General features: G+C 37.5%; 4 protein-coding genes across 5 annotated transcripts; 2 read left to right on the forward strand and 2 right to left on the reverse strand.

The window, feature by feature from the left end:
* Nucleotides 1-2,749: 2,749 nt before the first annotated feature.
* Nucleotides 2,750-9,041, forward strand: ube2i (ubiquitin conjugating enzyme E2 I). The gene is made up of 7 exons (XM_022743165.1): nt 2,750-2,901; nt 4,666-4,744; nt 4,879-4,962; nt 5,389-5,461; nt 6,752-6,861; nt 7,156-7,235; nt 8,273-9,041. The coding sequence occupies exons 2-7, from the start codon at nt 4,679-4,681 to the stop codon at nt 8,334-8,336; spliced, it is 477 nt and encodes a 158-aa protein (XP_022598886.1). The 5' UTR covers nt 2,750-2,901; nt 4,666-4,678; the 3' UTR covers nt 8,337-9,041.
* Nucleotides 9,042-9,091: 50 nt separating this feature from the next.
* LOC111220169 (interleukin-21 receptor-like) lies at nt 9,092-14,177 on the reverse strand. Its single transcript, XM_022743164.1, has 8 exons — nt 14,037-14,177; nt 12,058-12,187; nt 11,756-11,964; nt 11,478-11,647; nt 10,436-10,613; nt 10,150-10,255; nt 9,974-10,052; nt 9,092-9,899 (listed from the first exon to the last, which is right to left on the reverse strand). The coding sequence occupies exons 1-8, from the start codon at nt 14,134-14,136 to the stop codon at nt 9,480-9,482; spliced, it is 1,392 nt and encodes a 463-aa protein (XP_022598885.1). The 5' UTR covers nt 14,137-14,177; the 3' UTR covers nt 9,092-9,479.
* A 2,051-nt stretch (nt 14,178-16,228) lies between these two features.
* Nucleotides 16,229-21,163, reverse strand: LOC111220238 (tubby protein homolog). Its single transcript, XM_022743257.1, has 12 exons — nt 20,985-21,163; nt 19,845-20,004; nt 19,473-19,696; nt 19,163-19,310; nt 18,839-18,997; nt 18,583-18,749; nt 18,291-18,452; nt 18,031-18,143; nt 17,276-17,390; nt 17,085-17,183; nt 16,818-16,989; nt 16,229-16,700 (listed from the first exon to the last, which is right to left on the reverse strand). The coding sequence occupies exons 1-12, from the start codon at nt 21,024-21,026 to the stop codon at nt 16,567-16,569; spliced, it is 1,695 nt and encodes a 564-aa protein (XP_022598978.1). The 5' UTR covers nt 21,027-21,163; the 3' UTR covers nt 16,229-16,566.
* A 1,381-nt stretch (nt 21,164-22,544) lies between these two features.
* Nucleotides 22,545-24,755, forward strand: ccdc189 (coiled-coil domain containing 189). Of its 2 annotated transcripts, XM_022743486.1 has the most exons (9): nt 22,545-22,729; nt 22,827-22,861; nt 22,980-23,045; nt 23,150-23,313; nt 23,531-23,601; nt 23,709-23,825; nt 23,931-23,994; nt 24,357-24,437; nt 24,545-24,755. In XM_022743486.1, exons 1-9 carry the CDS (start codon nt 22,712-22,714, stop codon nt 24,697-24,699), a joined length of 771 nt encoding a protein of 256 aa, XP_022599207.1. In that variant the 5' UTR covers nt 22,545-22,711; the 3' UTR covers nt 24,700-24,755. The 2 variants fall into 2 exon arrangements, with proteins under 2 accessions (XP_022599207.1, XP_022599208.1); XM_022743487.1 differs by lacking the exon at nt 22,827-22,861 and having other exon boundaries at nt 22,712-22,729.
* Nucleotides 24,756-24,776: the final 21 nt, after the last annotated feature.

Below are 24,776 nucleotides of genomic sequence, written 5' to 3' on the forward strand. Positions count from 1 at the left end.
GACTTTTGAGTTTTCCTTAACTGGTTTACTTTGTATGTTTGAGGGAACATCTTGTTTAAGATCTTTTTGTGGGGAAGTATTTGTTTTGATTGAGGTTTGGGGACTGGAACTGATTGAAGGCAGTGGTGAAGGACTTTCAGTTCATATCCAGAGGATTTTTTTGATGTAAATAATCCAAATTCAATATTAATATTTAACTCTTTAAAAAAAACTGCACGTTTTGTACACTGTATAGAAAACACGACTTCAAATGGAAGTTGTTTATACTGGATCTTCAAAAATGAGAGAATCTTGACAATGTTAACTTCTGTTTTGCATTGTTTGTACAGGACGCTAGAGATTTCTGAGTTGGGGTTGAAACAGCTGAAGCTGAATAAGGTGTCTTTCACTGAGAACATGCCTGGAACATGTTTTGATAACCAATAACAAAGCTATACTTGGCTGGCTATGAAGTTGACTGTTACATTTGAAAACAAATGTATTTTTTCTTGCAGTGTGATAGATTCTTCTAAGCATTTTGGATTGTGTAGATTTCGTACACAGCATTACAAGCACTACAGTGGAAAAACAACACTGTGCACATTGCTTACAGCCTGTAATGTTGTTAATGTAAATACTGCATTTTAGAACACTTTTTTTTATAGAAAGTTGTTTTCAGGTTTGATGTGTGGTTTTTGATAGGTTGGATATTTCATTCACAATTAATCATTTAGTGTTGCCTTTTTCCCAATGACCAAAATTCAATGTCTTATGTGTATTGTACACATTGATCTTAGTGTCAGGGATGAGTAAACCTTTCTTAATGCTGGCACACTTTGTATATATAGAATTGTTAACGACACGCAAACCTCCATTTACTCACATGTACACGTATACACTTGACTAAAAAAAATTTTGTATTGTCGGGGAAAATGTATGGATGCATGATTTTGATAGACACACACACACAAAAACACACACAAGGGCTTTTAAAGTGCAAAATTTGAGATCTGCAAAGAGGTTCAATCAAAGTAGACTGGATTTCCTGCCAGAGCTAGGCTATGTTTACATTTGCTATAGTATTTTGAAGCCTTCCAATTATGTACTGTCTTGCACTCCCTCACACATGTTAACCATATGTCTGACTTGTGTGACTGCACCAGGGGCAACTAGCATTCCCCACTCCATATGAACTGATACTCACACAGACATTATAAGATACTCCATCCACTTCTGACAGCCTATGCTTGAGCGTTGCAGACAATCTTGCTTTCCGCCCTCTCTAATGGCAGAGTTGCTCACTTTTAACTGGATGAAACTTTACCTGTGTTGGATCAGAGCTAAGGTTTATCTGGGTCCTCTTTTGACTTTTTTTCTGCAATGAGATTTAAAGTGTTTTGTGTTTGATACGCTTGGTTCAGTTGTAACCTCATTTGATATACTCTGGTCTGAGGTGTTTAACCCCTCTTCTTTAGCAGCTACATTACCTTTAATGCCCTTCACAAACAGGTTGCCTGGTTGAGCATTTGGCATTGATAATCATTTCATGTGATGGACATACTTATCAAATCTGTAGCCTAATACTTTTAAGTGCCCAATTTTGTTTTGCATTCAAGTTATAAGCCACAGACCACAGTAATGCATGATTGAAGATGATCACACTTGTAATCAGAGGGAATGAATGTGTCATTTTTCCTCACTCTAACAGTTACATTGAATATGGTTCTCATATCACTACATAGATCACTTATATATGATCTTATGCAATGTTAAAAATGTAAAAACTAGGTATGAGGTTAAGGGGATAGATCTATATGGTCTTGCATAAGGTAAACACAATAAAAATGTTGTCATTCATATCTGTGTGTGTATTTATTTTTCCAGAGATGTTTTATTTGAATTATTTTAAATTATTTTATACACAATAGTAAACATGATTCGATTTTTTATGATTAACAGTAATTATATCAGACATGTACATCACAAAGTGTACATCGAAGTGTTGAGATTATTAATAGCGTCGTGACAACAAATTACAATTTTTTGATAAATCGCGACCTCTTGTGTCACTTTCTCAAAACTGGCTTCTATGTTATAGTTGCCTGGAAATGTGCCTGTTTAAATATAGACTAATTTCTTTTTGTTATTTCTTTTTTTTTCACACGGGACTATTTAACCTTGTTGGAAAATATGTCTTACAGCCAACAACTTCATGTCAGGTCTATCTCAGTTCTTTTGTAATTGTGTTCAAGAGGTTATTTGATATGTCAAAGGTAGTCGTCTGGGTTAACGGTCTTTAGTATGGGCAAAGATGTTGTATAAGAGAAGATAGAAATCGGTCTGTGCTTGCTCGAATGGGACAACGCGCCTTCCTGATGTATGAAATGGAATATTTGGTCTCACACATTTATAATAAATGTTAAAAAGAACAGCAGATAATCCAAATAACGAACATAATGTTGCTCTTATATGTTCCTAAAACGAGACTTTTGCTTGTTTAATTTTCCGAACAGGTAACTCAGACAGCCACAGGGCGCGTGCGCGAAGAGCAACAACTGCAAGCGGTGTATAGGTGCTTTTAATGAGCTGAGTGCTATTAGCAGAAGCTATGCTGCTCTAATGAAATGGAAACTAATAAACAAGTAACCAGAATAAATCTTTCGGTTGAATCCTTGGCGGTCATAGAGATACAGTCAGAAACCCAAACCGTTAAAAGATAAACGCGCAGTCTAATCTTCCTAGGGGTATTTAAGCCAAGACGGAAGTAAACGACGGATGACTGTTTCGCTTCGCTGTTTCTGTGTCTAGCTTGAGTCGGAGCGGGTGGTTTTTCAGGAGGGAAACTTTACAAGGTTTAACGGGATTTCAGCACGATTAATTCATTTCGCTCAATTACCAGAGCAAGTGCAGCCATACTGAAAGGTAGGAGTGCACCTTTATTATGGAACATGCCTTTTTTGTCGTGTATTATGATATTTTACCCGCTTCTGTTTGCGCCATTTTCGCTAGTTTGGTAATGCACAAATGTGCGCCTTTTAGCTCTGGCGTTCTTTGTCTCTATTCTTTAATGGGTTATGGTATGGTTTATTCCTGTACAATATTTCACATCCCTATTTGTCATTTCAGAATAGACATTAGTAAGCGCTAGAAGAAAGGCAGCAATCACTTTTTCTCATCCAAAATTGTGTCTAAATCAAGTGCAATTGCGCATTTTTGTGCTGCATCAGGCCGTGTCAGACGCTAACAGCGCCAGCGCCTGTTGGGATGTAGCACGATTCTGGCGCACATGAGTTAGCATATCAAGCTAACCGGCTAGCTTGCTAACCAAATAGCTTTGATACTCTGTGGACGTTTGTGTTGACAGCAAGTTTACACTAAAGCTCAACGGACATGAAACACTTAAAATGTTAATGATGTCGTTTCCTGGACCCCCTTTTAGTTTTAAAACACAAGGCGCGCAAAGAGTAGGGAAAGCGTTTTGTAGCATTGTATCACCAGCGGCTAACTTGGCTAGCTCTTAGCGTTCCAGACATGTCGATCTAAAGGATACTTTTAGTCGTAATACTTCTAAGGTTGATGAAAACTGCTTATTGTTACGTTGGATATATAATATGATGTAGAGTGTAACTACTGTTGTAAAGTTAGTAAATACTGAGTGGGCAATTACTAGTTGCTGCCAGGACCGTTTTGTTGCTTTTCCTCGCTGTCTTTACCTCCAAAGCATCGTTGCTATAGAGATCATTAGACATTCCAGTGGAGGGTCTAATTAGAGCTCCAAATTAGCACTGAATAGCACTGCTAACGCAGTGGTGTATAGCCGCCTATGTTATAGGACAAGTTAGTAAAAGTGAGGGTAGTCTAATAATCTCATGATGCGCCATGGAGAGGTTGAGTATTTTTGCTATAATTGATTTCAGGTGATGTAACTGATTATTACACCTTCATTTACAGAGGAGGGGCTAATTAATTATCTTGGGTAGAGAGAAATGTGTATTGGAAGTCCTTAACTGTGTACATAGACAACTGTAGCTTATCACTGGAGGTCACTACATGGATAATGTCATGGTTTCAACTACTAATACCATACTTTTACTACTTAAGATCATTTTACATAAGGTAGGGGCTTACCTTTTTCATTGGTAGTATTTGTATTCACTTTGCTGAATGCAGAAGGAAGAGCCAAATCCTTTATGTCTGAAAAGCTCTCCACAAATTAAAACTGGCCAAACTAAGCCAACATTATGTTTGTCTATAAGAACATGAATGCATGTACTTTGTTATGCTATAATATGAGACCACTTCAGAGTGCAGGAGTTTATGTCATTGTGTTTACAGTCACAGAAAGTGCCACAATAGGCCAAAATAATTAGGGCTGCAACTTGCAATTTATTTTGGTTATTTGCCAATTTGACATTTTTCCCCTTTTTTTTAATTATTTGATTTTAATGTTAGAAATGAGTAAATGTCAATTCCTAAAGCCCAGCATGCCATTTTTGAATTACTTGTTTTGTCAGACCAACAGTTCAAAACCCCAAGATCTTTAATTTACAATGATAGAAGCCAAAGAAAAGCAAAAAATCCTTACATTAATGGAAGCTGGGACCTACAAAGGTTTGGATTTTTTGCTTTATGAATTAATTGACTAGTGGTTTCATATAATTGACTTGGCATTCGCTTTTATTTCAGGAGTCCACAAATCATGTCAGGCATTGCTTTGAGCCGGCTTGCCCAGGAGCGCAAGGCATGGCGGAAGGACCATCCTTTTGTAAGTAGTGTCTTTTGAAGACGCACCATTTCTGACTTTTCTTTGGAAGCCTTTCTAGGCTTTCATTATGTCCAATCCTCCAATAAATAACACCGATGTCCTAACTGTTTGCACTCTCCTATTAAATTTTGCAGGGATTTGTTGCTGTACCAACTAAAAATCCAGATGGAACCATGAATCTCATGAATTGGGAATGCGCCATTCCTGGCAAGAAGGGGGTAATTTGTTTCAATCTTGTTTGCATACAGAACATCCTTGCTTTACCACTGCTAAATGGAATACAGTGAGCTTGATAAGATGACATTTCTGTGGTAGATGCAAAAGAACATGTATGGTTTTAAACAAGTTCTACTACATAATACAACTGTAGAGTTATGTCTTGCATTTCTTATTTTGTCAGCATAGGTAGTGAATAGCAACAAGAGTACTGAGCCAGATTTTCAACGAAAAGAAAGAGGTGTGAAATCCTAATAATTCATAGTAACAGCCTGAACAGTCAGCCTGTTTTTAAAATTAAACAGGCGACGATGATGATGATGATGATGATGATGATAATAAGGTTTTAAGAGTAATTTTTGGTGGGACTTGTGTTAATATATGACCTTCTGTTAAGAAGCTGATCTAATGATTGTGTGTCTCCTTAGACTCCGTGGGAAGGAGGCCTGTTCAAACTGCGCATGTTGTTCAAGGATGACTATCCTTCTTCACCTCCAAAATGTGAGTTACAGTTTCTGACTTGTATCTACCATAAACACGACTGTTATTGTGATTACTAGACATAGTAACTGTTATTTTGCTGCAGATGCTTGTAGAAAGCTGTCTCTTCTTCAGTCAGATGGGCTTAATAACAAACAATACACAATGAAATGCTTAATCTGGAATGTGAAACTAGGTGCACAGTACGATACATGTCTTCCTTCGAGGGACTTAAATTTGCAGGCATAATTTCTGTCCTGAAAGTGTGAAGAGTAACAGTCTGGCTTGTTTGAAATCTAACAGACAATTGCATTAATGAAAACAATCGAGTCTGATGTTTGATGAAATGGTTCAGATGAGGTCAAGAGCATAGGAGGCCCCCAACCCTCTCACCACAGAGGGGGCAACAAGCCTCTATTGTCTCTGTCAATGTCCCAACTACTTATGATGTCCTGTCATGCAGTCAGCATGTGGCCAAACTGAATCATAAATCTTTTCAAATATATCTAATAGTCTAAAAAGTTATTACAGTAATCTTAAGGTAACACTGCAGTTAAAATAGTAACCTGTGATCAAGATTTCTTACTAAAGTTGAGCAGGGTTGGACATGCTCGACACCTTATCCGTGATTGGTTGAATATCCTTGGATGTCCCTTTCACAGCAGGAGCAAACGCGTTAGAATTTTAGTTTGAAAGGCTTGTTAATAACTTCTTAACACAAAAGCAAAGGACAGTCTCACTAGTGCGTGGTACTCCTCAGGGGCTTGATATTCATTAATGGTAAGGGACCATTGTAATTTTATCCATCCATTGCTGTTCATGAGATGATCTGAATGTGAATTGGCAGCCCCAGCCAGTTGATGCTTTCACGCATGCATCCATTACTCTTAATTTTACAACGTGTGCCTAAATGATTTGAGTGCTGATACAGGAATGGTGCTAACCTGGTTGTGACAATTCGACAGCTCAAGACATTAAACGTTATGCCTAGTGTACAATACTGGCCACATTGTGAACAAAAGCATTACATTACCATTGTGGGTGCACACAATGCCAGGGCACTTTGACATAGTTTGTCTAATAACTGGCAACGAGGGACTTGGGTAGTAGTGATGGTGTCTGAATGTCACATTAAAATATTGTTAAGGTACTATTGGTGTGAACATCAGAAGCTGCTGCCTTTTTAGTGGAGGAGTTCAGTCAGTTTATGCTGTGAAAAAGCTTAGTGACATTTGTGGAGTTTGTTCATATTGTCTGGCGTTTGTGATGGATCCGATTTGTAAGTGCACTTAACATTTTATTGTGTTTCAGGTAAATTTGAGCCTCCACTCTTCCATCCAAATGTGTATCCATCAGGCACAGTATGCCTATCTATTCTAGAGGAGGACAAGGACTGGAGACCGGCCATCACAATAAAGCAGGTTTGGATTGCCATGCACAACTCATTTACGTTACTGGGCTTTTTCCAAAAGGTCTTTTTTAAATGGCTAAGGCCGGATGAAGTTATAGTAAATAAAAAGTTCTGTAGTTTTATTAATATTTAACTGATATTTGATTGACTCTTTAATTGAAAATAAGGTACATTTGTATTCATGCAATTGACATAGAGCTTTTGAGACCAACAAATATTTTAAGCAACCCTAGAAAAGAAATTCAGAACAGATGAATTGCTTATTACAAAGTCAGTTTGTCTCATTGCTTTATTTATCCTACAGATCTTATTAGGTATCCAGGAACTCCTAAATGAGCCAAATATCCAGGATCCAGCCCAAGCAGAGGCTTACACAATCTACTGGTAAGTGATACTGGATTTAATCTCTTTGGGTTCACAAAGTGAAGTGTCTGAAAAGGGCCAAGGAGATGAGAGGTCAATTGCTGATATCTTATCTACAGTTCCAAAATCTGTTTCTAGGTTGAAACTGATGAGTTATACTTGCACAACAATACCATAGACATCATGGCTTGTAGATCTCATTTTATCATTGCAGTGGGTTCATTTGTGCTTCACTGAAATAGTTTTCCCTCATTGCCATTGTATTCTTAACCACTCCAGTTAGCAATGGATCTCCTGCCTGTTAAGAACATATTGGTAAATGTGACTGCAAGACCAGGATGATTAGTGATCAATAAGACAGGCTTCTTACAAATCTTAAAACATGCACTTGAAGTATAAATGGTAATGATTGATGTAGAAACGTGTTCAGGGACCTAATGACCTTGGTGAATTTTTCTGTTACAATTGTGTGCATGTGTTTGCATACTGGAGGTCTTGATGTGCTCATCTGAATGAATGCATTTTATTTTAATCCACACTTGAACAATAAAGGCAGAAAAAATAATAGTTGACTGCAAGACAGTAAGTTCTCCAGCAGTCAGTTTGCTTCACATCTAAAACCTACAGAACCTGCAGGTCTGTCTGATCCTGACAATGGCATTGTTTTTAACTTGCGCACGCAAGATATTAATTTGTGTGTGTGTGTGTGCAAGAGTAAAATAACTTTTCAAGGGGCTCTGTTCAAAGTCTGTCTAAAAAAAGGTCCAGCTTTACAGCCTGAAATAAAATGACAAGATAAATCTGAGAGGATCCCTGGTTTCTTTCTTATTGGCCAAAATGCACATTTTTTTATTATTATTTATTTATTTATTTATTTATTTATTTATTTATTTACTTACTTACTTACTTACTTATTTAAAAAAAATAAAAATAAAAAAAATAAAAAATTTAAACATGGTTTTGAAAATACCTCTTGTTTCTGATTTGAGTAAGGGATCAGAACACCATGATAACTACTGCTGTTTTTGTTTTTTGTTTTTTTTTTAACCTCTTTGTAGCCAAAACAGAGTAGAATATGAAAAAAGAGTTCGAGCACAAGCCAAAAAATTCTCCCCCTCGTAAGGGCGAAGACTTGCTCCGCTGTGGCAGAAGGAATGGGTTTAACAAGAATCACCTCCCCGCTCAGTCTCTCAATGAATGTGCTCCTCTCACATCGGGACTTGCTTAAAGACTTCTATTTAAACTCCACACATTCTGTGCCATCCGCTCTCCTCTGACCTATCATTTTTTGTTCTTAATTGCCGGTTGGTGCATAATGCTGGGAGGGGATGGGTGCTTCAGCACCCTGGTTATTTCTTTTTAAACAATAATTGTCTTATGTGGTGCAAGGGACACAGCTCGGTACCAGTTTCATCAACTCAATGCAAGCTGGCTGTCATCAGTGTTCAAGGAAGAAAATGTCTTTTGTTTTTATTTTGCTCTTTCACAGGGTCTATTCCTTTGTTTTCCCCCTTTTTATTTTCCATAAAATTAATGTAAAATTAGCTTATTTCATTGTCAGTATTTCAACTGCTGTATAATGAATGGCACTTTTATACTGTTGTATCTCACTAGTGTCTCTAGATGGCTCTGTCTAATTCTCTTTCCCAGGTTTTCTATTCAGCATGCTGTAATATACGATAGAATCTGCTGCCTTGGCTGTCTTTTTGTTATTCAGAGTGTTTGCTATGGAATAAATAAAAATGGCCACAATGACTGAGGCAGGTAGGCTTTCTTCTGTATCAGACTTTAAGGTTATATGGTGCTTTGTTCATGTATGTGTTGGCGTAAATAAAACTTTCTACAAAACCTTTGCATTTTTTTTATTACATGAGTAAAGAAAATATACATCAAGATCAGAAGCAAAGCAAGCTACTCAGTTATGAAAAATGTCCTTTTTTCTTTTCTTTTTTTTTTCCTTAAGTCTGTCTGAGAACTATTGTTTGCAGGGCCATTGCACATTTGACGCAAGGAAAAGGTTATGCAATTATTTTGTATCATTTACATTTTGCATAATGCTGTGGAAACATTTTAGAAATGTAAGTGCCCTGGTTAATGTCATAATGGCTAAAAACCACTACTGCAAAAGCTTTGTTTTTACAGTAGCTGTTTGTAGCTTGAAGTAGTGGAGTGTTCAAAGGCATATTTCACTGTGTTGATGTGTGTAGTTGAGTTTTGGGCCCAAAATTATTTAGATTTTTAACTTTACAACATGTAAACATAATTTTATGCTTCCCCAATGGCAACCACTGTGACTGGACTAGTCTGCTGAAAGGCACTCAGGGTGCAGTACTCATTACAATACCAGGGAGAATCCTTGTCCAGGGACGTGTCACTGCAGAGCCAACACCCTGAGTCTCCTTCAGCAGGGCTGCCTGGCTGAGAGCTGAGGGTCAGACTCTTCAGCGAGTCCCCTGGAGCTGACAGTGCAGCCATGGTGCTCACAGCATAAGGGACGCCCAAGAGAGAAGAATCACAGACTGGGCCAATAATGTTACTGTATGCGCTGCCTTCCGTCAACAGGTGGTCAAACTGGGGCTGACAGTCTTCCTCTGGGACATCTTCACACTTGGTCAGGGTGTCGATTTGGAGTGATGCCTCCACTTTCAGCATGTCTGCCGTGTTTTCGTGTGTAATCACCCAGCTCTATAATAACAGTCATGGTTAAGGATGTTTGTGCGAGATAATTGCTAGTATTTTATGTGACTATCGTAACTTACCTTGAAATCTCCCTGGCAGTCACTGTACAGGGTGTGGAAATAGGGTGCTGGTGTTGGGATAAAGGCACTTTTCCTCCACCTGCAAGTGTGAGGAATATAAAGATAATATACCATATATATTGGCATTTGCAATATTGTGGTTTGGGATTTGGTGAAAAGCTGGAGGAGGAACCTACTTTTTAACAGGAGCGTAGCAGAATAGTAAGACCAGTGGCACGATCACACTTAAGGAGATGAACACCTTCTTACCCATTTCAGAAATCAATGTTTTTTTTGAGAGGTCTGTGCAGAGCAACACAGAGTTGAAGAAATTAAGAAGAGTAAAGTTGAAATGTTAAGGTTTAGTATACATATTTGCAAAAAAATAAGGGGGAAAACCTGCTTTTTCATCAGGTTTCTTCCCAGATGAAGATGCACTTTAGTAAACTTAGATTAGCTGTGTATATATTTTATAGGACTCACCATTCATGGCAGACTCCGTCCTCCAGTGAACCTCAGGGGACCAGTCACTCCACTGTCCTTTATAGAAAGCCAGATTAGGACTGGACCGTACTCTGGCAGCGTACTCAGTGGCTGACACAAATACCTGATCATCCACAGAATAGCTTGTTCTGTCTGTGTTAATATCATGTGACATCACCTGGAGGGAAAGATGAATAGAGTAGGATCAAATTAAACTTTGCAAAGGAGATAAATGTCCTGTATGGCGGCCCATTTGTGCCATTTAAAATTGAGGGAATGAGGTGGGGATTGGTGGCTAAAGGAATATATGATTGAATCAAGAATTTGGTTTTAAGAAAATAGAGTAAATTTTGATAATGACTATTTTCAGTTTTTCATTTGATTAAACAGATTATTTGTACACAATATCAACCAGGGCCAGTCCTGCATTATTACTTCATCTTCAGTGCCTGTTTTGTAGAGTCCAGTGTCAAAATCTAGTTGTAAGAGGTTTTTTTTATCTTAATTAAGAAGGACCTTTTTTTCAGTAGGATCCCGGCAGCAAACTTTAACCCCCTAACAAGTTAATCTGACCATGTTTACTGGGACGGAGTGGACCAGAGCAACAGAGACATCATTCAGTACTTATTTAAATGTGTCTTTTTCTTGCAATGACAAGTCAAAATGACTGCAGTGTGAAAGACCTATTGGTCAAGTAAAGTCAAAGTTTATTATCATCCACACTGTTGTAACTGATGAAGTCGCTGTGGTAGTTTCTAATTTTAAAAAAGCCGTCCTGGCAGCTCAGAGCGGCCATGAGTATAGAGTTGTTGTCGCAACTGAGTCATCTGACATCGTAGAAAGAAAACCAAATTAAAAGAATACCATTGTAGGGTCTCTGTAATGTGTGAAATTACTGAAATCAGTTTGGGTGCGTCCTCCTGGCACAGTGGTAAAAAAAACAGTTGTACTAGTAACACACGATTAGATTAAGTTCAATATTACTACTACAGAACTATTTCCCACTAAGAATGTTATTCTTATTCCCGCCAACAAAGTTTACCCCATTGTCGTCGTTATGTTTGTCTCCTCTTTTGAAGTAACGGAGCTGATACTTGAAGTTTTTGACCAGAGCGGTGAAAGGACCGCATTTCTCATAGGTGCTTTTCCAGGTGAAGTGGTGTTGACTTGAGTTGTGGCTAACTGTGAGGCAGCTCGGTGCGTTTGGTTTAACTGATGAGAGAAGCACAGGCAGATTGTTTTTAAAAAAAGGTAGTTAACTGTGAAAGTGTTCTGTGGTTCTGCGTATGAGAACAAGACAAAAATCATTATGTTCCTTACTGTTTGTCATAGGTGCATATTTGCCATCCAGCACCTTGCAGATATCAGGTCCATCATTTTGGTTGTGACAGAGTGAGATTTTAAAGGTTTCTATATCCGCAAAGGTCTCCAAATAATCATAATCATCCTCATTATCCATCGGATCAGATGTTTCAACAGAGCAGAAATAACCCTCATTGGTGTTTGTCAGCTTACACACAAATGTATTTCTGCATGATGAGGAGAGGAGAAACTAATTAGAAACAATATCATCACATTTAAGGTCATATTTCATTTGTATGTGTCAGTAAAAAGTGACTCACTGTTCGGTTTTTCTGGTCAAAGTCAGCCAGTAGGAGCTTTTGCTGTCTGAGGTGTTTTCTGTTGGTGCGAAGCGCAGGGTGCAGTTGATAGTTGACAGGTAATCATTCACACAGTGAAGACTGTGTTCACCTAAACAAATATACAGGTAATGTTTCACTTGGACCATCAGGAGTCAAAACAGATCTTACCAAAGTGTCACTTTGTGAGTGTACTGTATCCCTAAAATGACCTCAAATCAGACACTGACCTGGTTTATGGTTAATAAATCATCTGTTAATGCTTTAGAGATCAATAACAAGATGTTAGAATACACAATTTAGAAAAGTACTAACACATTTAAGTTAATGGTCCCGTTAGCTGGTGAATATCCTCTGTGTTGCTATTGGTTTTTTATTTTATAAATACAGACCCCTTTCATGGACTGTTTGACCCACCCAGTCCAAGAACCATTGTTGGTGACTAATAAACTTCTTACACTAAATGCTTTGTTGTTTATTAAACTTAAAACATTTAAACCTGGAGCTTTGAAGGACAGGTTCACATTTTTTGATGTATGGCTTAAAACAATAGTGGCATGCCCATATGTACATTGACAGTGTTTTTGTACCAAAGAAGGACACCCACTTGGTGCGTCATCTCTTATACTAAAATTGAAGAAAGTAGATTGAGATTCATTTTCAGGGTCATTACGGACTGGAGGAACAATTACGCGAACTAATAACTTTTAAAATGTATATATTATTATATCATCATTGTCATCTCCTCTGGTGTCTAGGAATACCTGGGAAAATGAACTTGGTACTGCCTTTTCAGCTGAGTGGTGAGTGGTGCTAGTCTGACACTGATTCAATTTAAGGTCTTACATAGGACACATCTATCCAAAGTTTAAAAACTTAAGTACAGTATTAGGGGTTGCTCTGAAAATTTTTTGTCAATTCTATGTCCTCTTTTAGAGAAGATTAACACAACCTACTAAATCATTTAACAGAGCAGTTGGAAGTATTTTCATAGGACAAGGTATGCAACTGGTCATGCAGCCCCAGGTACAACACACTCTGAAATTTCTAGAACCTCTTTTGAGTTCCTCCATATTTATGCTTTTTGGTTTGTTTTTCTGTTGTTTCGTTTGGTGTATGTGAGCACGGCTCTCATGTTGGGGAGGTGGGAGGGTTGGCTTGTATACTGTATTTTTGTGTGTTTATAATAATGTAAAACTGGGTGAAAAGTCCTATCTTGAATGTATCTTATGTATGGACAACCTAATAAAGATACATGGGGAAAAAAAGAAGTATATATTGGCATGTGAGTAACAATCTATTTCTGCCTTGATGCACAAAATGCTGTATGATTTGCAGCTCATTCACCCATGCACACTCTGATGGTAGCAGAGCTACAACTTGGGGTTCGCCCTGAATATCCTCTTTGTGTTTGCATGTTTCTTTGATTATAAAGAAAGGCCCCTTTCATGGACTGTTTGACTTTGTTCTGGAAGATGACATTACACCATCCAGGCCAAGATCCATTACTGATGACTCATTATTACTTAACATTTTTAACTGCAGATCTAAAACGGGTTGTTGGTTTATTATAAAATCTATAAAATATATATTATAAAATAAAAACCTTAATTAGTAATAACCTTAATAGATATAATTACTGATGACTTATTATTACTTCACATTTTTTTCTGCAAATCTAAAATGGGTTGTTGGTTGATTATAAAATAAAAACATTCATTAGTAGATTGCTATAGGCTTTTACACATTATAATATACAATGAACTCTCCAGTTATAAATACTGATAAAAAGACATCAATACATACTAAGTTTCCCCATAAGAAGAGCATGTTAGCCTACAGAGGTCAAAAAAAGGACAAAAAAAAGGCAATCTGGGCTGTCTAATTTATAGTGTGTGTTGTCTAATGTGTAGTTTATCTCTAGTCTATCAGATTTTTAAAAATACGGGCAGAGATACAACCTGCAATAGGATTTCCATGCAGACAGACGATGCTGGTAGACACGAGTAGAAACACATTCTGCAGCATCAGCTTCAGCCTCGGTTTAGAGCTCCAATCCATCACACCAGCTGGCCTGGACCTCGGCCCTGACACATCTCTATTAAGTCATGCTGCCCTAAGAACTGTCTTTGATGAAGACTGAGAGGGGGAGGTATCAGTCAGTCTTTTTCTCACTGATAGCTATCAATCACATGTTACTGGTGGGAGAGGATGTGCTTTTTTAAGAGAGCAGTTGTAAATGGAAAGTGTGTGAAGGGGGTAAGCCTCAGTTCAAATGTAGTTATGAGCCTCACAGAATAACCACATAGTCTATTGTACTGTGCACTGGGTTTGGTGTGTCGTTTTATAAAATGTGGATGAGCAATAGTGCATTTTACCATTAACAGACCATGTGTTAATTATTTTGAATAGCAATTAAAATATAAAATCTGAAATGCTCTGACTCTAGTTATGTTCTACTTAGATACCACATAGTAAATCTGAGGTGCATATAAATGCATTCTCTCAGTGAGATGTCTTCATTTATTTATGCTAATCTACCAAATATGCACATAGCTGGAACACATTCATAACAGCACACTGAGATTCATGTGGATCAGTTGATGAGCTGATAAGACACCAAAAATACACAATGCAATGATGAATTTAAGGTGTCACAATTACACTCAAATGTCCTACATATCACATTAAACATTAAAAATAAATGATTGTTGCTTTTTAACATAAAGATTTTACTTCACTAGTCAAGGGATGTCAACTTTGAATTGAATTTACTCATACTTAATGACAAACCAAAGTGAAGTATACTGAGAAATCCCAGCAGTGAATGCATTTTAGCTTAATATTTGTGGCTGTTGCACTGTGGTATCTGGAGAAATACATAGCATATATGCTAAGATTCACTTTATGCTGATGCACTTCTTTGATGACATCATCTGATTTAAGTCAAAATATGTAGGACAAGATATACCCTGAAACTAGAATATGTTATTTATTGTGCAACCTACAAGAGTGTTGTGCAACATGTAATGCACTGACAGGAGATCAGCTTAATGCTGCTTGTGTGTTGTAGTGATTCTTAAAAAGATAAGAGCTGACAGTGAAGTCCATGTCTTCCTCTGAGGTTTGTGATCTTGTTGCTTTAGAATTTGTAAACATACTAACTCTAAGCACTAAGCAAACTAACAGACTGAGACTCACTGTGTTAGATTGTAACTTGTGCAGTGAGTAATTTGGCAATAAATCAAGAGAAAGCCAACAGTATGCCAGTTCAGTTCAGTTCAGTTTTGTTCAGGCGTTTCAGTCTGATCAGGATAAACCATGAAATGCAGTTAAATTCATTTTGCAAGTCTCTCACTTGTGGTTCAAAGGGGTGAGGTATAGCTGATGGATGAGTGGCTCAATTTTTTTTTTTACATATAACTTGATGAGCCTAAAAGAATTTCAACAGGAAACAAGTAAACTCTCTATTTTTATCTCAATTAGATAACAGAGGTTTCAGGTTAGTTTGGGTTTTCGCTATCAAAAATATCTGTGCATTGCTGATCGATTTACTCTATTCACCACAGAGCTTAACAGAGGCCTATTTTTATTAGTCGAAACCAGAATGACTTTTTGTCACCCCATGTGAAACAGTGTGAACGTGCATTGACACCGTGCTTGAGATGAGCAATGAGGTTCTGGGGAGAAGGGAGTATTTTCAAGTCTTTGTATTGTGCAAGAGCAGACAGCCTGATATAACTGGCTCTATCTGCAATTTGTTGCAGTTCCTATGCATCTGATATGAATATTTTCAGTTTTTTAGTGCTGTGATAAAAACATTTCTCTTGATAAAGACTTTAAAATGATAGGAAACCATGAGAGATATCCCTTTTGGTTTGAAATGCCATGTAATCTGATGGATGAAAATCTAAGGGGAGGAGTGCAGCAGCATTAGGTTGTACTTTTTAGGGGTTTGGAAAAGTCAAATGCCAGTTAAGATTATTATTATATATATGTATAAAAAAGAAAATGTCAAAGAAAAAATTATAATATTAAAATTCACCAAGAAGACACAGAGGAATATGCTGTACGGTGCAAATTTTCTGTTTAAAAGAAATAACAATTTTTAGACGTGCAAAACTTGTAATATTATCATTTAATATTTCACTGGTAGTGTTTACACAGTTGTCCTCATTATTTTAATTGCATGAGTCCATTACACATCTGGCAAATATAAAAAGAGACACCATTAAATTAAATTGTACTATCTTAAATTACTTTGCTTACATGTTGATATAAAATCTGTGATAAAATAATACTGGACCTATAAAACAAGTCTCCTCTGAAATCTAAGTCTGTGGCATTTTGTCCATATTTAGTACATACATGGTGCTACAATGCACCAGGATACAAAACATGAAAATTATTCTGTGTAAAATGACGGGTATAGTTTTAACTTTCTATCTTGACCATGGGTCTAGTTATGCACTTGAAGCACACCAGCATGGGTCACTCACAGGCTAGTTTGCCATCAAAGGATGACAGGGTGATGGCAAATGCTTGCAGGGCACACATGGGGAAACTGTAATCCATGGAGAAGACGTCCTCTGCCACACGGCCAAACTGCATCACTATGTAATCGTCTGGAAAAGACAGCAGGGCGGCAGAAAGGGAGGATATGGATTATAGTCAAGACAAGACAGCCATTTATCTTGTGATTGTTCGAAAAGGAGAGAGACAATAAGTCGGTCATGTCTTACCGTTGTCAGGGTGGATGATCTGGAAGTTTTTGACAGAGGCCTGGGTGACACGCCCGTGGAAGTTAAGCACATAAGACTGAGTCTGTTCGTTCCAGCTGGGGGATTTGTTCACCAGGGTGACCAGTTTGTCTGCGTTGCCGTTTGCATGGCGGACCAGTAGAGTTTCAAGATCCTGAAAGAAAATTAAATTTAAGTTTATCTAAAATATTTCAAACTTACCCTGCGTCATTGCAGGTTTTATAAGCTTAGGAATTTTTTCCATCATACATTTTTTGGACGAATAGACACTCGTTCATCGTTCTCCAGCATGCCAGGGATGATCACTGTCATTTTCCTGGGACCCTTGAAGCCAAGAACATTTGTCTCCTGTAACATGGTAAATGATTGTGTTACAGATTTAATTTTTCTGTATACCATATATCGTGGGATGTTTATGTGGGATGTTAATTAGAACTCACATAGCAAATTGCTGCCAGCTCTTGCCGCACTGATTCACACTCTTTGATGAAGGGCTTTTTCTCTGGGTTTTCTCCTCCATCATAGACCGTGAACTTTGTACCCAGAACGTTGGACCTGAAACAGATTAATCTTACAAGATACATGATCTGAAATCATCTAACAAGTGTAGCTGAAAATGTCAATTCTGCCAAAATTAAGAATAACTTCCATATAAAAAAAAATGTGGAATCACCAAAATGCAGAGTAAGAAATGCCATAAATGAGTGAAAATTTTGTTCCAGTTCTGGTTTATTTGAAGCTATTGTTGTTACCTGTTTTTCTTCCTTATGAAACACTATATAAAGCTTGACAAGCATGAAATGCATCATAGAATTCACTGCAACATGAAATAAGTTATATGTATTAGAACAACTGACCACGCTGCAGAAATACAGATGATAGCTGTGGTTACAAATGTAAATTAAAGTTAGGTGTTTTGGTGCCGGGATTGTGTGTCTGGGCCAATGGCAGGGCTTACTGGGAAAGTCAAATGCAACACACACTTGATGTCCAGGTTTGAGAGTGACTGTTTAAGCTTGGTGACGGTGCATGTTTCTAAGGGGGGTTTTGAAAGAGTTTCAAGAGTTTGTCACAGTGTAATCCTTTATCTGGAGTGACAGCACAAAGAACACCATCAGTTTGTAGATTATGCCAGAAAGAAATCAGCATCACAAATGAACATTTTTCATAAAGTTGAAATAAAAGAGAGATATACCTTAGTTTTCCTATGTAGCAGTTTGTGTCTCTGGACAGATTTGTTGCATCAGTGGAGATGAGATAGTTGGATGTTTTACACTTCTTCCTTTTTCTGCCTGCCATTAGAAACACCTTGGTAGTGGCGGAGTGAAAAATTAATTGTAGAAGAAGGAGAGGAGACGTTTGATACAAATATGGCAGCTCAAGAAAGGAAGATCATGTTATTAGAGCTCAAATCTGCATGCACAGTGATTTGGTTCAAATTCTGAATGTACTAACTCTCTTTCCATCCTCTTTTTCCATGTGGAGGTAGTAAGTTGGGTAAATGCCCTTCTCCATGCCTCTCCTGTCCCTGGTGACCCTGCACTGGATCGTTACATCTTTGGGAGCAGGACGCAGAGCAAACTTCTCAAGATCCTCCACTGACACTGGCGATGTTGACTGAAATGAAAAAGAGTAAGAATGATTTCACCACACCACACCACTACACCGCTTTCTGTGACAAATCAAAATGAGGAACAATTGCTTTTGACAGTATACTAAACTGTTTCTTTTCTAAATAATGTCTCACTCTTTCATTAAATTCACTGCTTGAAGATGAACTCTCCCTGTAGTTGGAGTTAAGCGAAGCCAGACTCGGCGTAGATTTCTCTGCTTTGTTTTGCTTTGTCTTTTTTCCCTTATTCTCCTTTTCCTGGACCTCCTCGTCTTTGCTCTCCTCACTTATTTGGCACCTGGCTGTGGAGATAAAACACACAGCTTTGTTCTTTACCACAACTTTACAGTATTGTTGATCATAAAATGCATTGGGCCAGATGATTCCTCACATGTGTCGAGTTGTTTTTTCCTCTTTGGCGACTGAGGGACAGCCCTCTGGGACCTGTCTTCCTCTTCATCGTCCCTTTCATCACGTTTGTTCTTCTTTGGACTTGCCATCTCCATCGCTGACTCTGTCTCCAGACATGAAGGCTCCTGTAAGTCCATCTCTGCCAAAGAAGAGACGCTTAAATGCTGTGAAAGCTAAGTAACACAATGTAATGTAGAATACTGATAAGTGAGTCAGTAAAAATGTTTTTTCCTGATTGAACACTAGATACTGTACGTAATATATTACGCAGAGTGCTGGTGACTTAATAATGAATCCACATCACTGATGTTACTTTTACGCTCTTGTTTGGTTGTCTTGTTTGTCTTCTGTGTGTCTTCAGATTCTTTCACTTTGTCCTTCTTCTTTGTTTTTTTCTCCTTTTTCTCCTTGTCTCTGTCCTTTTCTTTCTCCTTTTCCTTGTTCTGTTCCACCTCTGAAAAAGCAATGAATTGCAGATGTATAATTTAGTAAACCAAAGTGTCTCCTAGCTTTGCGTTAGCATGCATGAAAAAACACATAAGCATGCACACACATTTGCAAAGTTCCAGACTATCTAGGTCCCAAAAATTACGAGTACATGGCTTACGTTTGGCTTTTTCTTTTTTCACATCTTTCTTCTTTGTCTTTTTTCCCTCCACCTGGGCATCATCCTCCACAACACATTTCACCTCAGGCTCTTTGTCAATGTCCAAGTTCATTTTCTTGGGAGTGAGTGGCTTCTCTGAAGGCATCTCCTCTAACGTCATACTTGCTGTCATATCACATTCACCCAGTGTGATCTCATCCAATGGGTTATCATGGGCATGTTCAACTTGATCTCCAGGACAAAAACAAAGGAAAACACTTTAATATTATTCAAGAAACTGAACATAATTGCACAACAAAAGGGGATTACGTTCTCTATAAAAAAAAAATAGTAATAGTAATACTATAGTAATAAAATAATAACTTATTCTAACACTAACCGGTCAGAGAAGTGTTGCTCAGGGATTGGCTGATCAACAGAGGTGTTTCATCAGAGTGGGCAGCTCTGTGCTTTCGGTTCTTTTGGCGAGTATCCCGATTGGCCATCACCATTTGAGAATCAGCCCTCTTCTTTTGCTGCTTTTTCATCAAAAGGGCACGCTGGGGCAGAATGAATATTAGATTTCATTCAAACTGTCAATTCTGTCCCCACACAAGAAAATGGTGCTTCTTATCTCTTTCTGTGGAGCTCGTCAGTGGTATCCTGAATTAGTTTTTCTCGCTTCCTTAATGTGCATTTTGTAATTTTCTCACTTTGATGTTTCCTCTTTCAGTCCTGTTTTTTCCTCATACTTGTTTACAGTATTGTTGGTTGGATGTTGAGTGCAGCCAGGGCATTTAATTTGTCATTTGAAGGTACTGTTGCTTCTTTGAATGCATATGATAACAACTAAACTGTTATCTTGGGTAATCTAGATCTATATCTGTAATGAACATTAACTTGTACTAATTTATACAAAATCAAATAGCTAATTTAACTACTCACAACTGCAGATAATGAAACAACTGATAATGAATGCTACATTTTAAACACAGGGTTTCATGCATCATTGTTTCTGTTAACTGCTATTATTAATAGTCATTGTTTTAATTTAAGATGAGTAATATTAGGTCTCTACAGCTACTCTTGGTATTAGTACATCTACTAGTGATTATCTGCTGATCTTTTGAGTATAAGGTATTTATATAGCACTCCACCGGATATAAACCAGTAGCTCACATACTTTTGGAGTATAAACAAGACTGTGACTTAAAGTTGAGCAGTAGCTCTACACAGCAGGTGGCTTTGACACATATAGCCATTTCTTTATAAAGCTCTGCTTCAGTTTTAACCACTTGTTGGCTAGAACTAATTAAACAAGGAATATGCTTCAGTCTTTGGTAGATTGTCAACATGGACTAGGATAATTATATATATCCTACATATGTTTTTTTAAATAAAGAAACACAGCTAAAAATCTACTCTATCAATTCAAACGACATTTGATTGTAAGTAATTTACATTGAGTGCATTATAATTCTTGCATCACTTTAAACAAAACATATCTGGGAAATACTTGTATATATCCTTGTTTCTTTACCTGATTGTCCAGCTTCTGTTGTCGTATATCTGGGTCCTCCATGTCTCAGCAAAGTCTCTCTGCTAATTACAAAGTTATCAGAAGGTAATTAAGGATATCTATAAACAACAGTTGAAATTCAGCATCAAAGTTCAATGTGAGAAAGGGTTCTGAGTCAACAGGAAAAAACACATATCGCAATTAAAAATGGAAGCGGGTGTTTGATTGTGCCACCCAGCTCCATCTGACAGTCTGTCCACCTGCATGTAGCAGAAGGCAAAGTGGATTAAAAGGGGATAATGTTCTTAAACTGCACTGCACAGCTCAGCCAGTGTGGACAAGCAGTCTCCGGGGCAAGGCAAGCTTCCCCTGGCTGCTTTATGGAGATGCTAAGGCCTGTATGTGTTACACCTGAAACATGAGACAAGGCAAACATGAAGGTGGTGCTTTGCTCTTGTCTCTCCATTTACTACAAGTCAGCAGTCTGCATTACTTACCCAGGCGTAAACAGTCAAACACGGAAGCCACAGCAGCCAAGACAAATTGACCCAAAGCTTCCGAGTCTCATCCAGGATCCCTCACTTAGCTGTGCCGTTGCACAACACATAACCTAGTGTACCATTAAAATGGCAAAAACGTGCCAGAGGACACACACTAAAACGGCTAGACGATGCCTATTAGCGGGACACTCGGGGCAGGTTTATCCCGTTGTCATGGTTACAACAACCATCTGTGTCTTTAATCAAAACATAACTTTTATTAGGCTACTAGTTCATCTTTTCATTGCGTTTTAGTACACTGCTTTTTTATTTTACCTCACACACAATTTAATTACCACTTCTAAACAATTGTTACTTAATTGGTATATTGATATATTTTGTCGTTTTATTATAATATTTTATGGTAGGCCTAGGATATTTATTTGACATGTAGTCTATTTGTGATTAGTGTGTTTTTAATAGCCCTTGAAAGAGCTCTGACTACCTAGTTGCAGAATAGGGATAGCAATTGTCTGGTTATGGTAATAGTTGTGTCTAATAGTAACAGTAAGAGGAGTGGTATGATTTACCAGTTCATTTAAACAGACAATTTTAAATGCTAATGAAAAAAAAGCATTTTTTGCACTATATTTTATTATATTGCCTAAAGGTTAGTTAATTGTGCATTTTGTGTGTAGTTTCAGCATTTTCCCCTGTGTTTGAGATCTTTCAACAGAATTATAATAAAGAAAATAATTTTATAGGCTAAGAAATGCTGAGTTATCATAAATAGGCCTACTGGACATTTTAAATCTTTTTTTCTTTTTCTTTTTATCAGGGTTTTTATTTATATAACATATCTATAAAATATGCAGGGATTTTTACATATGCATTATATATGTTTTATTTCATATATTTTAAAACTATTTTTCATATGTTGTGGTTCCCTGTTTATTTTCATCTTTTTAAATGAATTTTATGTGGGTGCTTTATTTCATTAGGGTGTAATACATGCTACATGCTTAACCGGAAAAAGAAAAGAAAAGAAGGATAATGTTGCTAGGATACAGCGAGGTAGTCAAAACAGGAAATGGTCCAACTTCATCGAAGCCTGTTTTGGTCAATGCAAGGTTTCGCATAAAAATACTTTTACATGGTAAAAATGTATTACTGATATCTTTCTTTAAGTACAAAGTATATTTGGAGAAGCGTATTGTGTGTATGTTGTTTTATGACAGAGTCGAACCAATTCGGCGAAAGAACTAAAGAATGGACACGAAAATAAAGGTAAACTCTAACTATTCATCGTTTGCTGGATGCAACTATTCTTTAGTATTGACTTGTAATGCATTGCATATAATGTAAGCATCGGTTTTCTCTGCAGGTACCACAGGCCGTCAAAGCTAAAGTAATGTTATGGTGAGCGCTTTGTCTACAATCCAGATTGTGTTTATTTTGATTGATTGGTGCTTTTTTTGCACCTTGCATGACTAAATGTAGTGTCTAACCTTGAGTCTATTCCCTGGGTATTTTTCAGGACGGATGTAAGCTACCATGACATGGAGGAGATCGACAATATGCAGTCCATTCCTGATCTGGAGAGGTTTCTGCCCCATGTTTATTATCACGAATACACACACACATACACACACACACAAACACACAGCACTGACTTCATTTTTCTGTCACATTTCTCCTCTGTGACAGTGTTTTGTGCAGTGTGCTTGGAGTTGACCTTCCTGAACCAAAAAGAGGAGTTCTGCTGGAGTTGTATGTCCAGACTGTGCTTTTTAGCAGAGAGTGCAGCTTCAAAAAGGAACAAACTTCTGCTCTGTTGTCCATCATCAAGTCCATCCATGAGGCTAACATAGGTAAGCAAAATCAAATTGTTATCACTACTTTGTAATAGTACCTAGTAATAGTAGGAGAGATTGAATTGGCTTTCTACATGAATAATTTGTGAAATCACAAAAGTATGAGCTACCTCTTCAGCTGACACTTATGTGACAGAGAATATTTACAGTACAGACTCATATTCTCTGTCAAGTCCATAACCATGCGGGATGTGTTGAAACTTCTTTCTTGCAGAAACGCCACTCAACAACATCGAACAGTGTTTCATATACTGCAAGGAGCTTATCCTCTGTCACTCAGTCAGGGTATGTAAAACAATTAGAAGCATTTTCCTTTCACAATATAATTTATATTTCCATTGTTGTAAAATTTCTGCTTTTCATCCTGATGTCTTTGTGTCTGCCAACTATAGCGACCTCCCTTTAGTGTCGACCTCTTCAGCTCTAAGGAGGTGAACTGTATCTTTGAGTACATCCATAACAGCTATATGAGACACTACAAACTCTACAAATACATCTTTACTCCACAGGTAAAAGTAGGAAATGTGTTATTCTACACAAATTGTTTCAAGCAAGTTCTGCTATGCTTCTTTGTTTTAAAAGTAGAATCATGTGTTTTTCACCGTTTTTAACAGGTGAAACTTGATTTGTCTTTGACGTACTCTGGGATCCCAGACCATGAGGATTCTTCTGCTTCAGGTAGTGTTAACAGTTTTTTGTAGCACAAAAGTTCTATGGTGGCATGGAAAAGGTCTAAAAAGGTTTTAAAACCTTTTTTATTCTACCTGTAAAAAGTAAGTGCATTTTAAAAAATTAAAGAAACAGGCTGAAGGAAGTTCTATGAATGTAAATAGGCAGAGTAAGGGACAACAGTAAATTTAAATGAGACATTGAACCTTTCATTTCATTATGAAAATGAGATGTTTGTTCAAGTTTATGTTGGTTTACCCAGAGAAAAGAATATTCTTATATTTATATTATATCTCATATTTTAAAGGTCCTTTGATCAGATTTATTAATACTTTTATGTACTTTTTTGCATTTTGAAAATGTGATGGAAGAAGTAGCAGAGGTTTTACCAAAGAAAGATGGTTCTCCTGAGACACAGGAAACATCCATCACAGAAGAGGACACCTCAGCTGGTAGGATCACAAATCATAGCAGGATTGAGTGTAACAGTGCAGAAATAACTTTCATAGCCAAATACAGCCGAGCCTGTTTTGTAACTGTTTCCTATCCTCACTTTTAGGTCCCACATCAGAACTGAAGGCACTGATAGAGAAAGAAGTCAAAGAGCAGATGATGCTTGTGTCTGGACACCTAGATCAGCGAATGAAAGATATTGCAGATCAGCACAACAGGGCATTAGACTCTCCACAGCTCAACCACAAGGCCAGAAAATAATGAATGAATGAAAGTTTCCTTATACCTTTCCATTCAAACAGCCAATATGATGATTTCCATTAAACACTAGCACAAAA

Source organism: Seriola dumerili, unplaced genomic scaffold, assembly GCF_002260705.1.
Source record: "Seriola dumerili isolate Sdu_G_001 unplaced genomic scaffold, Sdu_1.0 BDQW01000068.1, whole genome shotgun sequence".
NCBI lineage: Eukaryota > Metazoa > Chordata > Actinopteri > Carangiformes > Carangidae > Seriola > Seriola dumerili.

Bases quoted from the DNA above. Each gene is read 5' to 3' on its own strand.
- ube2i (XM_022743165.1), top strand. From the start codon at position 4,679: ATGTCAGGCATTGCTTTGAGCCGGCTTGCCCAGGAGCGCAAGGCATGG. The intron at 4,745-4,878 runs GTAAGTAGTGTC...TAAATTTTGCAG, and splicing joins GGCGGAAGGACCATCCTTTT to GGATTTGTTGCTGTACCAAC. The intron at 7,236-8,272 runs GTAAGTGATACT...ACCTCTTTGTAG, and splicing joins GAGGCTTACACAATCTACTG to CCAAAACAGAGTAGAATATG.
- LOC111220169 (XM_022743164.1), bottom strand. From the start codon at position 14,136: ATGGATTGGAGCTCTAAACCGAGGCTGAAGCTGATGCTGCAGAATGTG. The intron at 12,188-14,036 runs GTTGTATCTCTG...ATATTTGTTTAG, and splicing joins GCATGGAAATCCTATTGCAG to GTGAACACAGTCTTCACTGT. The intron at 11,648-11,755 runs GTAAGGAACATA...TTCTCTCATCAG, and splicing joins ATATGCACCTATGACAAACA to TTAAACCAAACGCACCGAGC.
- LOC111220238 (XM_022743257.1), bottom strand. From the start codon at position 21,026: ATGGAGGACCCAGATATACGACAACAGAAGCTGGACAATCAG. The intron at 20,005-20,984 runs GTAAAGAAACAA...ATTCTGCCCCAG, and splicing joins AACAGAAGCTGGACAATCAG to CGTGCCCTTTTGATGAAAAA. The intron at 16,990-17,084 runs GTATGATGGAAA...ATTTTCTTTCAG, and splicing joins TGTCTATTCGTCCAAAAAAT to GATCTTGAAACTCTACTGGT.
- ccdc189 (XM_022743486.1), top strand. The intron at 22,862-22,979 runs GTGAGCGCTTTG...GGTATTTTTCAG, and splicing joins AAAGCTAAAGTAATGTTATG to GACGGATGTAAGCTACCATG. The intron at 23,995-24,356 runs GTAGTGTTAACA...ATGTGATGGAAG, and splicing joins TGAGGATTCTTCTGCTTCAG to AAGTAGCAGAGGTTTTACCA.